Raw genomic sequence first — 13,660 nt, forward strand, 5'->3', positions numbered from 1 at the left:
AAGGAAGTGGAATAGGGAGGAGTTCGGCAAAGTGCAAGAGTGGATAGGGAAAATAAAAAAGGATCTGGTAGAGGAACAAGAAAAAATGAGACCAAATTACAATAAAAAAATGGTTGAACAGTTAGAGAAAGATTTGGAGTTTTGGACATCTAGTTAAAAAGAGAAGAGATGCTCTGGGTTCAGAAATCAATGATTAATAGGATAAATTATGGGGATAGAAATACAAGATTCTTTCACAATGCCACTATTTGGAGGACGATAGAAAATAGAGTGATTAAAATTAAAGATGAGGAGGGTACTTGGGTAGAGGGGCAATAGTAGATAAAGAATATTTTTGTGAATTATTTCCAAAACTTCTACTCTTCTTCCTCTCCAACAGATATTGACTTAGCTTTGGATGGCATGACCCATACTATTAGTGAGATCCAAAATGAGGAGCTCCAGAAAGATATTTTTGAAGAGAAAATAAACGACTCCTTTTCAGATGGCCTCTAGAAAAGCTTCAGGTCCAAATGGATTACCAAACTTATTTTTCAAAAATATTGGGATGTGGTTAAGGATGATGTGATCCAAGAAATCTAAAAGTTCTTTAAGGATGGAGTTCTAAACAATGACTTAAACAATACTTATATAACTCTTATTCCCAAAGTAAAGAACCTTGAAGAGGTATCTCATTTTAGGCCAATAAGCTTATGCAATACAGGTTACAAAATAATAGCAAAGATTTGGCCAATAGGCTAAAACCTCTCCTAAATGGATTAATTTCTGAAAATCAAAGTGCTTTCATTCTGGGTAGAACTATCTCTAATAAGTGATAACATTCTTAAAGCTCATGAGGTAATGCACCACATGAAAACCTCTAAGGCCAAGGGAGGTCTCATGGCTATCAATCTTGACATGAGTAAAGCCTATGACACGGTTGAATGGGTTTTCTTGGAAAACAATATGAAAATGTTGGGTTTTGGTGAAAAATGGATCCGGTGGATAATGAAATGTGTCACTTCAGTGACCTACCAGATCCTTGTGAGTGGCTCTCCCTTAAAGAAAATCTATCCCCTTTAGGGTCTAAGGCAAGGAGACCCCCTCTCTCTCTCTATCTATTTTTTATTTGCTCAGATGTATTCTCTTCCATCTTAAATAAAAATGTAACAAAAAATGAGTTGACTGGGATTAAAATTTGTAGACAAGCTCCAACTATCTCCCATTTATTTTTTATCGATGATAGTTACATGTTCTCAAAAGTTGACTTTAGACAAACAAGTATTCTTCTGGAAGCCATTTCCCTTTATGAAAAGGCCTTAGGACAACAGGTGAACTATAGTAAATCCGAAGTCTTTTTTAGTCCGAAATTGCATCTTAGATTAAAGAAGATGATTTCTTGTTGTATCCATATTAAAAAAATGGAAAAACCTTCAATTTATCTAGGAGCTTACCCACTAATTGGCAAGAAGAAAAGCTAGGTGTTTGATTATCTTGCTGAGAGTGTGGAAAATAAGGCAAAAAGATTGACAAGATCTTTCCTCAATTCAGTTGGGAAGGAGGTCCTTCTAAAGTCAATCCTTATAGCCCTTCCAACCTATTGTATGTCAAACTTTCTAATTCCAAAAGAGCCTTGCAATTCTATCTCAAAATCCTAGAGGAAATTTTGGTGGCGAGATGGGGAAAGGAAAAAAGAATGTAAAGTGGACTCAGTTGACCCAAATTTGTAAAAACAAATCAAATGGGGGCTTTGGCTTCAAAGACCCTCACTCTTTCAATCTAACTCTATTGGAAAAATTAGCCTAGAGATTTTGTAAAGATTTAAGTGGTCTCTGGGCAAAGCTTCTAAAGGCAAAATACTTCCTAGATACCCATTTTTTGTAGGAAAACTTGAGAAGTAGACCCTCATGGGACTGGATAAGTGTTTTGAAAGGAACAAATATCCTTGAAAGAGGTATTATGTGGAAAGCTAGCAAAGAGGATAGGGTGAGAGTTTGGGAGGACCCTTGGATTCCCGGACTTGAAAGTTTCAGGTCAATGGGACGCATGACTGAAGGGGATCAGAACCTTATGGTTGAGGATTTCATTGACTAGGAAAATAGATGTTGGAATAGAAGGAAAATCTTGAATATTTTCACCTGACCTAAAGATAAAAAATTATGAAAATCGACCTCTCTCACTTTTTGTGGGAGGATAAACTAATTTGGGTAGGGAGCAAGAATGACAAGTTTACTACCAAGTTAGCCTATTTCATAGCCCTTCAAATTCAGAGAGGGGACCAACATATGCCCCCTCATATGCTATGGACAGAATTGTTTGAAAACAAATATGAGATCTACCTATAGAGCCAAAAAAAAACTTTTTCTTTGGAAATGTATGTTGAATGCAGTGCCAGCTAGAGAAAACCTGTTCTAGAGAAACACTGTATCCTCTAAAATCTGTGATAGATGAAAAAAAAAAAAGCCAAAATTCATTATGCACACCCTATTACTGTGTAATAAAGCCAGATGTGTGGTTTGGATTTGGTTTGGAAGTAAACCCAGAATCGGCAAGAAACCTTAGTGGCTTTGAGGAGTGGTTCAAAAGCAACATTACATTTCTTGAGAAAAATAACTTGGCCCAAATCGCAAACATTGCTATTGCTTTGAAAATATTGAAGTAAATCCCTATAGTATTTTATTTGCTATTCACATGTCAATAGTGGAGAAATCTCAATTCTAGCTTTAGAAATTGGGAAACTATTCAAAAGTTGAGAAGGTGACCCAATCTTTTTTGATCCCTCTAGGTCAAGGATGGATGAGGATAAACACTAATGGAGGTTTTTGCAACATGCAGAGGGCTTCTTTTGGTTTAGTGGTTCGAGATGCAGATGGATATGTTTGGGGATCTAGTTTTGGTCAGATTGCTGCATATTTTCCCCTTGCGTCTGAAGCAAAAGCTCTTTTGAAAGCAGTATTTTTTGTGATTGACAATGATCTAAATTCAGTAATCTTTGAATTTGACTATTCAACTTTAGTTGGTAGTCTTTTGGGTATCCTAAGTCCTATTCTTGTTGGGATTACTTTCATTTGCGAAGACATTAAAGTTGTGTCAGCTGGAAAAACTTTTAAATTCTGTAAGTTCCTTAGGGAAGAAAATGTGGTAGCTCATGTTGTGGCAAAATTTGGGCTAACTAATCACTTTAGGTGCTAGTTAGCAGTTCCTCAATGTTTCTCTTCTGTTTTATAGTCAGTCAAGGGTGATGCTTTGTTTTTTGTCTTTTTCTCAGTCTTTGTTTGTTTGTTCTAGTTTGTTTTCATGTTGTTTCCCTTTGTGATGTTTCTTTCTTTCTTGTTGTGGTTTTCTTGGCCGTTTTTAGACTTTTATTGAATTGTTATTGACAAAAAAAAGTCTCGTAGATGATAAAGTAAAGGTTATTGGTGTTGAGACTTTGTAATAGGGGTAGGAATTGTTACTTCTTTACCATCTCCGACCATCGGAAGATTGACCTTCCTAAACGGACACTTAAGGCCCAATGTCCAAAGAAAGCTAGATGGCGAACTAGAAAAACAAAGAGAATGGGAAATGATGAGGGCGGATTTGGTCCTCCAATGAAATTGTGACACCTGGCACCTCATGCAAGCCAAGTGCAGCCTCTTGACAACTGGGCAGCTCGGCATAGCTCGCCACAGGCAGTTCGGCAGAGCCTGCCGCAGCTCGCCCCAAGCAGCTCGACATAGCTCTCCCCGAGGTAGTTTGCTACTTAGGGGCAACTCGGCATAGCTCTCCCCTAGGCAGTTCGCCATCAGGGAGCTCAACATAGCTCTCCCCTAGGCAGTTCGCCATCAGGGAGCTCAACATAGCTCTCCCCCAGTCAGTTCGCCATCAGGGAGCTCGTTCACCATCAAGGAGCTCGGCATCGCTCTCCCCCAGGCAATTCGCCATCAGGGAGCTCAGCATAGCTCTCCCCAGACAGTTCACCACCAGGGAGTTCCACCATCCTCTCCTGGGAGCAGGTCAAATGACGAGGTACTTAGCAAAACATAAAAAAAATTGGTACGTGAGCAGAACCGGTTACATAAGGAAATAAGGCCCAATGTGCTCCTAGGGAATACCTGGGGTATGGTCCTGTGATGGCTGAGGCTTCTACTGAGGTCTGCTATGAATAAACTCTCGAAAGTCTAACCAGGAAACTGCTCCTGGTCATTGTTCAAAGAAAATGGATTCAATTAATGTTGATAAAAGTAGTAGATCTCATGTGATTTGTTGCTTTAAGGACGAATTCTTTAAGAAAATAAGTTCAATCCTGCAATAGCTATGGAAGCCAAGGATTTGCTCGATAAATTCCATGAGAAACTCTCCTAGAGTAAGAGGGACGCCCTCTTGAGATGTTTGAATGATGTTTTGGATGCTTCGGAAGACTTCATTAGGGAGATGGGTAGTCACCCCTACCCTTGATCTAACCTGCAGTACCCTTTGACTCTTGGCTTCGATGCGCAAGGGTTGTAAGCAGATTCCAATGATCATGATGATCTGGAAATTCTAGAAAAGTTGGAATGTCTCAAAAAACAATATATGGACAAAACCATGATGCTCACATTACTTGGAATATTAAAAGAAATTCCAACTCAAATATTCTTGGGAGCTACAATAACCTTTTGGGGTATGGGAGTAGTAGTTTTCTTCATAACCCTCTCGAAAGGTGTTATGAGAAACAACATATGATAATAATGAAGGATGAGTTGGTTTTAAGTTGTATAGCAGCTACATTATTAATTAAAACCGAGACCTCTCATATTCCTATGGATAGTGTGCTAACACCTAGCAAGAAACAAAACGTCCTTCAAACCATGCTTGAAAAGTAATGTACTTTAACAAAAAATATTAATTTGCCGGTGGAAAGTTATAAGGAGGCCCTCCTTGCTGGCAATAAAGCTTTTAGTAGCTCGAGAAAATATAAAGGTAGGAGTATGCTCTCCAATAATGAATTGGGTCATGTGCACGACTCCCCTTCCTATATAAATATGCAAAAGATGAGAGTTAAGTCCATCCAACTTATAAAACAATTGCTCATTTTCTATAGCTATGGAGGGAAAGATTAGGAGCCGTTGCGAGATTGCTGAAACGAGCAAGGCAATGAAGTCTCTGGATAGACTGCTTATGGAAGACATGGAAAACAGCCCTGGAAGCTCAAATGCTGGAGTCTTTATGAAGGAAGACTCCAATATTGCTTAACCAGTTAATTTGGACAAGTTTAGGAAGGAAAGGAACACTGAAGATAAGAAATAGGAGCTATCTTTAATTGCTAAAATCCTTGGAGAGCTGCGACCTCTCAAGATTATTGTGAAAAGAGCAATTAAGTGGGGTATTATAGGAAAAACTAGCATCTGCTTCACTGGTAATGGATTCCTCATTCTTTCTTTCACCAATGTTGAAGATTATAAACTAATTCTCAACGAGGGTCCATGGTTTGTTAATGGGAAGTATTTGGTTACCTTCCAATGGAGGATTGGCTTCAACCCACTCACTACAAAGGTCGAAGAAGCTGATATATGGATTCGACTTCTTGGTTTCCTCTTGACTGTTGGTCAAGAGGTGATTTGGAAATTATCCTCCAGGATATAGGTCTGGTGATAAAACTCGACTCCAACATGGAAGAATTTTAGAGAGATGTTTATCCTCGAGATTGTGTACGAGTCAAATTTACAAAGCTCTTCAAGCTTCAAATCCCCATTACCTCTGGAGGCTAAGAGCATAAGATCAAGATATATTATGAAAATGTTTTTTATTTATGTTTGTGTTGTGGATGGCGTGGACACAAAACCAACAAAAATCTTAAGTTCCAAAATAATATGGATGAAGAAGGTTGGGTAGTGGTCCAACATAAAAGAATTAGTAGGAAAAGAAAATTAAGTAGATTTTGGAAGAACGAAGAGGGCACTATTGTAAGTAGGTCATGGTATAAAAAGAATCATAATTGGCTCCAAGTCAAAAACCAAAGAAAGAATCACATGAAGAAGAATACTAGATCCACTTCATCAACCCATGCCACATGACCATCAAGCCATTGCACCCAATGAAGCTGAAAATTGTGTGCCCTCCAAAAGTTAATGCTATTAAAAAGAATAAGGACAAGATAGATTTTGGTGAGGGGAAGAGGTACTTTTATGATCTGTCCATCAAAGAGGTCGAGAAGTTGGAGGAAAATGGAGATGATAACTTCAATGATGGGGTATTAGAAGGAGAAGCGATATGGAGGAGGATTGGGAAGACCAAGAGTTTAATGAGGAAGGAAAAGAACTGTAATTTGATCACCTCAATGTTGACTTGGAAAGGGAGAATATGAACCTAATGGCTAAAGAGTTTAACAATTAAGATACTAATATGGAATATTAGAGGGTTGGGTAGACCTAGCCTAAGATGTCAAGTTTTTTGTCTCTCTAAATCTCATAATGTTGGTTTATGTTTTTTAATGGAAACTAGAGTAGGTCCAGAGAATGTAAAGAAAATATTAAGATCTCTTCCTTTTGATGATTGTGTTTTTGTTTAATTAGTTGGATTCTCTGGGGGATTATGGGTCTTGTGGAACAAAAACCAGTGTAACCTAAATGTCATATTCTCAAATGATAGAATTATTCCTGCATTAGTTGAGGATCTATTGCTAAACTAATCATGGCTATGCACATTTGTCTATGCTTCTCCAAACCATATAGAGAAAAAAGTTGTTTGGTCTTGGCTCAAGGAAATTTTTGATAATGTTGACCAATAAGTGGGGTGGTAGGCCTATATCTTATAGTAAAACAAAGGACTTTATTGAATTTATTAATACATGCAACTTAATTGAGATGGAAATGCAACGAATCCAATTTACTTGGAGAAACCGCAATTTCAAAGAGAGGCTTGATCGGGTTTTTGCAAATAATTTGTAGAGGATGAACCACCCGGAGTCTCCTTGTAAACCTTCAATTTCTTGATTCGGATCACTCTCCTCTCTTGTTCCAAATGGATGAAAAGTTGAATTTAGGCCCCAAGCCTTTCAAATTTGAGGTTATGTGGTGCCTTGACTCAAGTCTTGAGGATGTTATTCAAAATGCTTGGAGCATTCTTTCTGATGGATCAAAAGCCACTCAATTTATTAAGTGCCTGTTTGGCAAGTCTTTTGATTTCCAGAAGATCTGTTACAAGATCTAATAGTTAAAAGATAGGGTAAGCTTTTGCAAATAGATCTTGGAAGACCAAAGACTCTTTGGTTGAAATGTTTTTCATAGATCTCATGAAAGACCATAAAAGCTAGAGACCGTTTGGTAATGTGATGAAAATATGTGTTGTTTATATGAATGTCTTGTGTGTGGGCCAACGAACCTTTCATTTAACACATGGGACCCACATACATTTTCTAAGGTGGAACCCACATACCATTGGTTGATATGTATGTGGAACCCACATACATTTTTCAAGGTGGGCCCCACATACCATTGGGGGACATGCATGTGGGGTCCTTATGTGGACATGTATGTGGGGCCCACATACATTTTACAAGGTCGGCCCACATATCATTGGTGAACATGCATGTGGCGTCCGTTTGTGGACATGTATGTGGGGCTCACATACATTTTTCAAGGTGGGTGCAACATACCACTAGTGGACATGCATGTGGGGTCCATGTGTGGACATGTATGTGGGGTCCATGTGTGGATGTATGTGGGGCAATATACATTTTTCAATGTGGGTCCCACATAGTACCTAATGCGGGCCCCACATACATTTTCCAAGGTGTGCCCCACATACTATTGATAGGTCCCACTTACACATTCAAATAGTTTTTAGTGTGGAGCTTTTCCAATAGATCTTTCTATTGCCGAACAGGAAAAGCCCAGAATTAAGGCTTCTGAGCTTTTAAACAGCCCAAAGCCCGCACAGAAAGACTTGCCAAATGCGGCCTAAAAAATATCCTAGTCAAAGTTTTAAGGGACTGGAATAAACAAAAATTTGGTAATATATTCCACCTAAGAAAAGATTATGAAGCAACTAGGAGAAGTCTGAATGAAGTTATAGAATGATCAACATAATAATTCTCTATTGAATTTGGAAACTGCTCTCCAAAGACATCTCAACTCAATTCTAGCGAAAGAGGAAACATATTGGGCCCAAAAACCAAGACTTAATTGGATTAAATTGGGAGATAAAAATAACAGCTTTTTCAATTCTACAACCACTATATGGAAGAGCAAGAACAAGATTACAAGGATAAAAAAAAATGATGGAGAATGGATTTGCCATCAAAAGAGCATTGTTGATTTTCCTTGTGAAAATTTTGAGAATAGATTTAAAGTTGAAACTTCATAAAACATTGGGGAGTTTATTGAGGCGATTAACCCGTACATGTCCAATGATCAAAACTTGAACATTATTAGGGAAATGACAGATGAAGAAATAAAAGACACATTATTTTCTATGAAGGACCTCAAGGCTCCAAGGCCGAATGGCCTTAATGCTTTATTTAAAAAAATATTGGGCCATTATTGGAAATTCCATATGTATGGTGAAAGCCTTCTTCCATTATGGTAAGATGAACAAGATTATTAATAAAACTTTTAATACACTTATTCCAAAAAATCCCAATCCTCAAATAGCAAACAATTATAGACCCATTAGTTGTGCAATGTTATCTATAAAATTATCTAAAAAATTTTGGTCAATCCAATTAAACCATTTCTGAATGATATTGTCTCCCCTTTTCAGAGTGCATTAATTCCGACAAGACAAATCACAAATAATGTTCTTATTGCCCATGAGATTGTGCACACTATAACGAATAGGAAGGGTAAAGAGGGAATTATGGCCTGTAAAGTTTAGAAAAAGCTTATGATAGACTTGATTGGAATTTCATTGAGAAGGTCCTTCGAAAGTTTGGATTTCACAGTATTTGGATAAATTGGGTCATGGTGTTCCTGCAAGAGAAATCACCCCTTCTAGGGGGATCTGGCAAGGGTACCCATTGTCTCCATACATTTTTGTCCTATCCATTGATGCCCTCTCTTTAAACCTTTAGAGGGAAGTAGCTATTCCTAGGATCCATATTGGTTATTGAATTTCTAAACAAGGTCCGACCATTACAATTATGTAGTTTGCATGCAATTGTATCATCTTTGCAAAAGTGGATATTTAAGCTTGCCTCACTGTTAAAAATGTTTTGACCAGATTTGCAAAAGCCTCAGGTTAGGCTCTAGACTTTGCAAAGTCATCCGTAAATTTTTCAAAAAAATATTTATCTAAGATTAAAGAAAGTCATGGCTAAAATTCTATGGATTCTTCTATAGACAAAAAATGAGAATTACTTGAGTGTCTAGTTTTTAAGAACAAATATAACAAGGGCACCTTTAAATTTCTAAGTGAGAAAATGGATAATAAGCTAGCTGGATGGAAAAGAAATTCTCTCTCCTTGCCTCTCCTTGGCAGGAAAAATTATGCTCATTAAGGCTTCAAGTATTATGATTCCTCAATATATTATGAAATCTTTCAAAGTCGTAAAAATGGTCATTCAAGACCTAAGAAAAGTGAAGAAATTTCTTATGTACCAACAATAAAGAGAGGAAACCCCTCCACCTTGTCAATTGGGATAGGGTGTGCACCTCAAAACATTGGGGGTCGGGGGGTTTGGCCTAAAGAACTTGGGATGGATGAACGAAGCATGTATAGTGAAGTTAGGTTGGAAATTACTGAATGGAAAAGATAATTTATGGGTTCAAATTGTTAAAAATAAATATTTGAAGAGAGAAAAATTTTGGGACACTAAACAAAAAAAAAAAAAAAATCATTCATGGGCCTGAAAGGGCATCCTAACTTCTCGAGAATAGATTAAGAGAGGTTTAGGCTGGATTATTGGCAACAGTAATAACACAAAAATATGGACTGATAGGTGGTCAGATGAGGAACCATTAATCAAATTGGTTGATAATGCAGAATCGATTAATTTGGATCTCAGAGTGAGTGAAGTCATCAACCAAGGTAGCAGAACTTGGAGGGAGGACTTAATTAAAAATTTAGTGCCTTGGAGAAAATAAAAACCATGTTTTATCTCTCTAGGGATTACGAGGATAAACTCATATGGAGGCTTAACTCGAATGTAGTTTATCTACCGAGTTTGCCTATAATGTGGCTTGTCTGATGCATGGAAACCCTACTAGGGCATCAAAGGAAATCAATAAATGTGTAGAAATTGAAAATTGCTCTGAAATTTAAAATCTTCTTATATCTTTTACTAAACAACAAACTTCCGTCCAAAATGACCCTTCAGAATAGAGGATTTGATATTGACGGCAATTGTAGTTATTGTAGAGAAGAGGTGGATGATGCTCATATCTTCATAAAGTGCCATTTTACTAGACAAATTTGGCTCATAACAGGAGATTCTATACTGACTCCTCCGGAGAACAACAATTCCGTTCTCGATTGGTGGATTTATTTGGAGAGCAACAGTAGAAATACAAAGGATCCATTGAGGAGGATGTTGCGGGTCTTGATAATGATCCAAAGAATGAATCTTGCTGAAACAACCCATGTTCTATTGCTTGTGTGGCCAAAAATAACTTGGGCCAGATTTTAGACTTCAAAGCATATGAAATTGGATATACGATTATTAATCTTGCTGAAGCATGGGCTGCTTGGGAAGCCCATAATCTTGCCCTCAACCTCACAATTGAAGAAGATTCTAAATTAGTTATTGATAGCATGAAGAAGCAAGTGGATCCCCATAGAGACTGCAGAATTTTGGTTCAGGTACACCAATTTCCAATCCTTGTTTGCTAAGACCTGATCAATTTTCCCATAATATTATTTAATTTCCATGTATATTTTCCTTCCTCCTCCTTCTCATCACTGCTTCTTAGAGCATTAAAATTGCCCAAAATACACCATGGGCCCAGAGTGTCCTAAACAATTTTTTCTAGTGCAGCCCATTGTATGCACTAATCTATCATTCCAACATATTACATTAATAGGGTAAAAAATTGTTTCTAACAACATAGTAATAATTCTACTGGTTAGAAGGACAAACCCGAGTTTCCATGAAAAAAAAATAAGTCTATATTGAGAGATTTGGAGCACTCTCTCACTTGTCTTCTATCCTAAACGAGTAACAACACAAGAGAAGAAGAGTAGTAATTGTTGTAGGAAAAAAAGATTAAAACAAAAAGTGAAAATTAAAGGGCAGCAGCAGAAATTAATGCAAGATGGGTCAATTCTTTGCCATCAGATCATCAATCAGAAAACCCAAGGAAGAAAATGAAGATCCACCGTCCACAACTGTTGCTCTGCTCTTCTCCCTCATGTCCCACACCCTTCTCCTCACCTCGCTATCACCGTCCATCAAAGATCTAACACTTCGTTCCACCTCCTCCGCACTCACCAAATCATCACCATTCCTGTAATCCAGTCTGATCTCCAGGGCCAATCCCAAGTCCCTCACCATCTCAAACGCGTTTAAATGCTGCTCAGCATAGAGGGGCCACGTGGCCACCGGCACGCCGAACCAGAGGCTCTCCAATATCGAGTTCCACCCGCAGTGAGATATGAACCCTCCGATCGCTGGGTGGCCCAGCACTTCCACTTGTGGGATCCACCCACATATCAAGCCTCTCCCCTCCGTCCGATCAAGGAACCCATTGGGCAAGATCTCCCCAAGCTCAACGCTGGTGTAGTCACGGGGTGGGCCCATCATAACCTCGGAAGGTTGACGCAAGGACCACAAGAACCGAACATCGCTCCTCTCGAGCCCAACCGCTATCTCTTTCACCTGGGGAGCACCAAAGCCTCCCATGCTTCCGAAGCACAGCAGAACCACCGACGACGGCGGTTGGTCGTCCAGCCATTTCACGATCTTATCTCGTCGGATGCGGTTGGACGGCGAGTGGATCCGAGACTCCAAGTCGATCAATGGTCCAACCGGATAAACCGGCGGGGTTCGACCATCTGAGAATGAGTTAATAGCGTGAGATTCAAGCTCGGAAAATGAATTTACGATGATGCCCTTGGCTTCTCTGAAAGGACGACAGTGATAGAGCCACCGAATGTAGGCGTCCTCTTTCCTGATCCATAGAGACACAGGCAAGAATCGGGGGGATACCGGGTTGACATAACTCGGTATTATCAACTCAACTGAGTCCTTTAAATCGGTGGTCGTCTGACTATTGAGGGTTGGGAAGTGGAGCATGAGACCGAGCATGGCTGCTGGGGAGGTGAAGAACATGTAGGACGGAATGCCGAGTTCTGCCGCTACGTCGATCAAGGGAGAGCAGAAGAGATCGAGGACCAACCCAGCGATTCGAGACTGGCGCTGAGAAGCCATGAGTTGGGTGACAGCTTGTTTTACGTGGGGTCTGTGGCCTTCAATGAAGCGAGAGATAAAGCTGAACGGTAGCTTGCAAGTCTCCGGTGAAGGAGGGTCTACCGAGGGGAGCTCGATCCAGCGAATCCAAGGGGCGGAAGAAGCTAGTGAATCAATGTATCCGGCATTCAAGATAGAGGGTGGCTTTATACAGAGAACAGTGATTGAAAGGCGATCATGTCGATCAATGAGGCGCTTTGCAAGCTCAATGGTTGATACCAGGTGACCGGCTCCCGGTGAGGGGACGAAAACCAACTCTTCTTTCTCCATTGCCTCCTGTTCTTCATTCTTCTCCTCTGGAGAGTATTTAAAGCTACATTCCAGTTAATTAATTAACTAGTTAAAGCTCGTAATTTACGCTTAATTAATTACCAATTTGATTCCAGTCAATTATATACTCTCATACTGGTTGGCATGATCCTGCTAATTAATTAAGGTAAGGTCAATGTTTACCTTGATTTATGCGCAGGCCACAAGACTTAAATCAGCCTATCATGTGATATAAGTTAAGGGAAAATTTATGATACTTAATTTTTTTTGGGAAAAGTACGAGAAACACACGATGCAGAATTCTGAATTCCAGCCCCCTACAACTGTTGTAGCCCTTTTTCCCCTATAAACCACATCCTTCTGTTCATGAATTTGTTATCAATTCACGGTCAGGATGCATTCCCTTTATTTTGGGCCTAGTAAATTCTAATCTGCGCTGATTGGTTGTTCTCCTTAATTCTTCTTTTTGTTCGGTGCATAGCACGTTCTATCTATATCTATATTAATCTCTCTATATTAATAATAAAATTAGTATAGAAGTAGGAACGAGGTCTAGATTCTAGGGTTTTTAGGCCATAAGGGTAATTTTTCATCCTTAGGCAACATTTTGAAAGAAATATCACATAGGGGCACTAATACACGAGGTGTATTGTATCCACCATATGAAATACACATTATATTTATATGTTATAGGACAAAATTACTCTCTCCCTTAAAAAGCCCTCTCGACTGTTAACTTGTTTAGAAGATTTACCGATTCGTTAGCATCTCCGCATTTAGAACTATAGTGGCAACATATTGTACAGAATTACTAAGAGAAAATACAAAGAAGAAGTTGCAGCTCTAGAGGACGAAGCCAGAAAGATATATGCTACTGATGACAAATTCAATGTAGTCCCCAAGGGAGGAAAGTTTGTGGATATAAAGGTGAAGCAAGGCTGCTTCATATTGCGAGTGGGCTTGTGCTCCTTGGGTGGTTTAGCATCGTTGGTTAACCCTGAGGATAGAAATCTGGGCGAACATTGGGACAAGGAAATGTTCAATAAC

The 13,660-nt window shown here is 39.0% G+C and overlaps 1 protein-coding gene across 1 annotated transcript; it reads right to left on the bottom strand.

Moving 5' to 3' along the window:
* Positions 1 to 10,917: 10,917 nt before the first annotated feature.
* LOC104599843 (UDP-glycosyltransferase 71K1-like) lies at positions 10,918 to 12,688 on the bottom strand. Its single transcript, XM_010262581.2, has one exon. It carries the CDS (start codon positions 12,611 to 12,613, stop codon positions 11,195 to 11,197), a length of 1,419 nt encoding a protein of 472 aa, XP_010260883.1. The 5' UTR covers positions 12,614 to 12,688; the 3' UTR covers positions 10,918 to 11,194.
* Positions 12,689 to 13,660: the final 972 nt, after the last annotated feature.

Source organism: Nelumbo nucifera, chromosome 7 (genome assembly GCF_055504915.1).
Source record: "Nelumbo nucifera cultivar China Antique chromosome 7, China Antique-T2T, whole genome shotgun sequence".
Lineage (NCBI taxonomy): Eukaryota > Viridiplantae > Streptophyta > Magnoliopsida > Proteales > Nelumbonaceae > Nelumbo > Nelumbo nucifera.

Coding starts and splice junctions, on each gene's coding strand:
- LOC104599843 (XM_010262581.2), bottom strand. CDS start 12,613: ATGGAGAAAGAAGAGTTGGTTTTCGTCCCCTCACCGGGAGCCGGTCAC.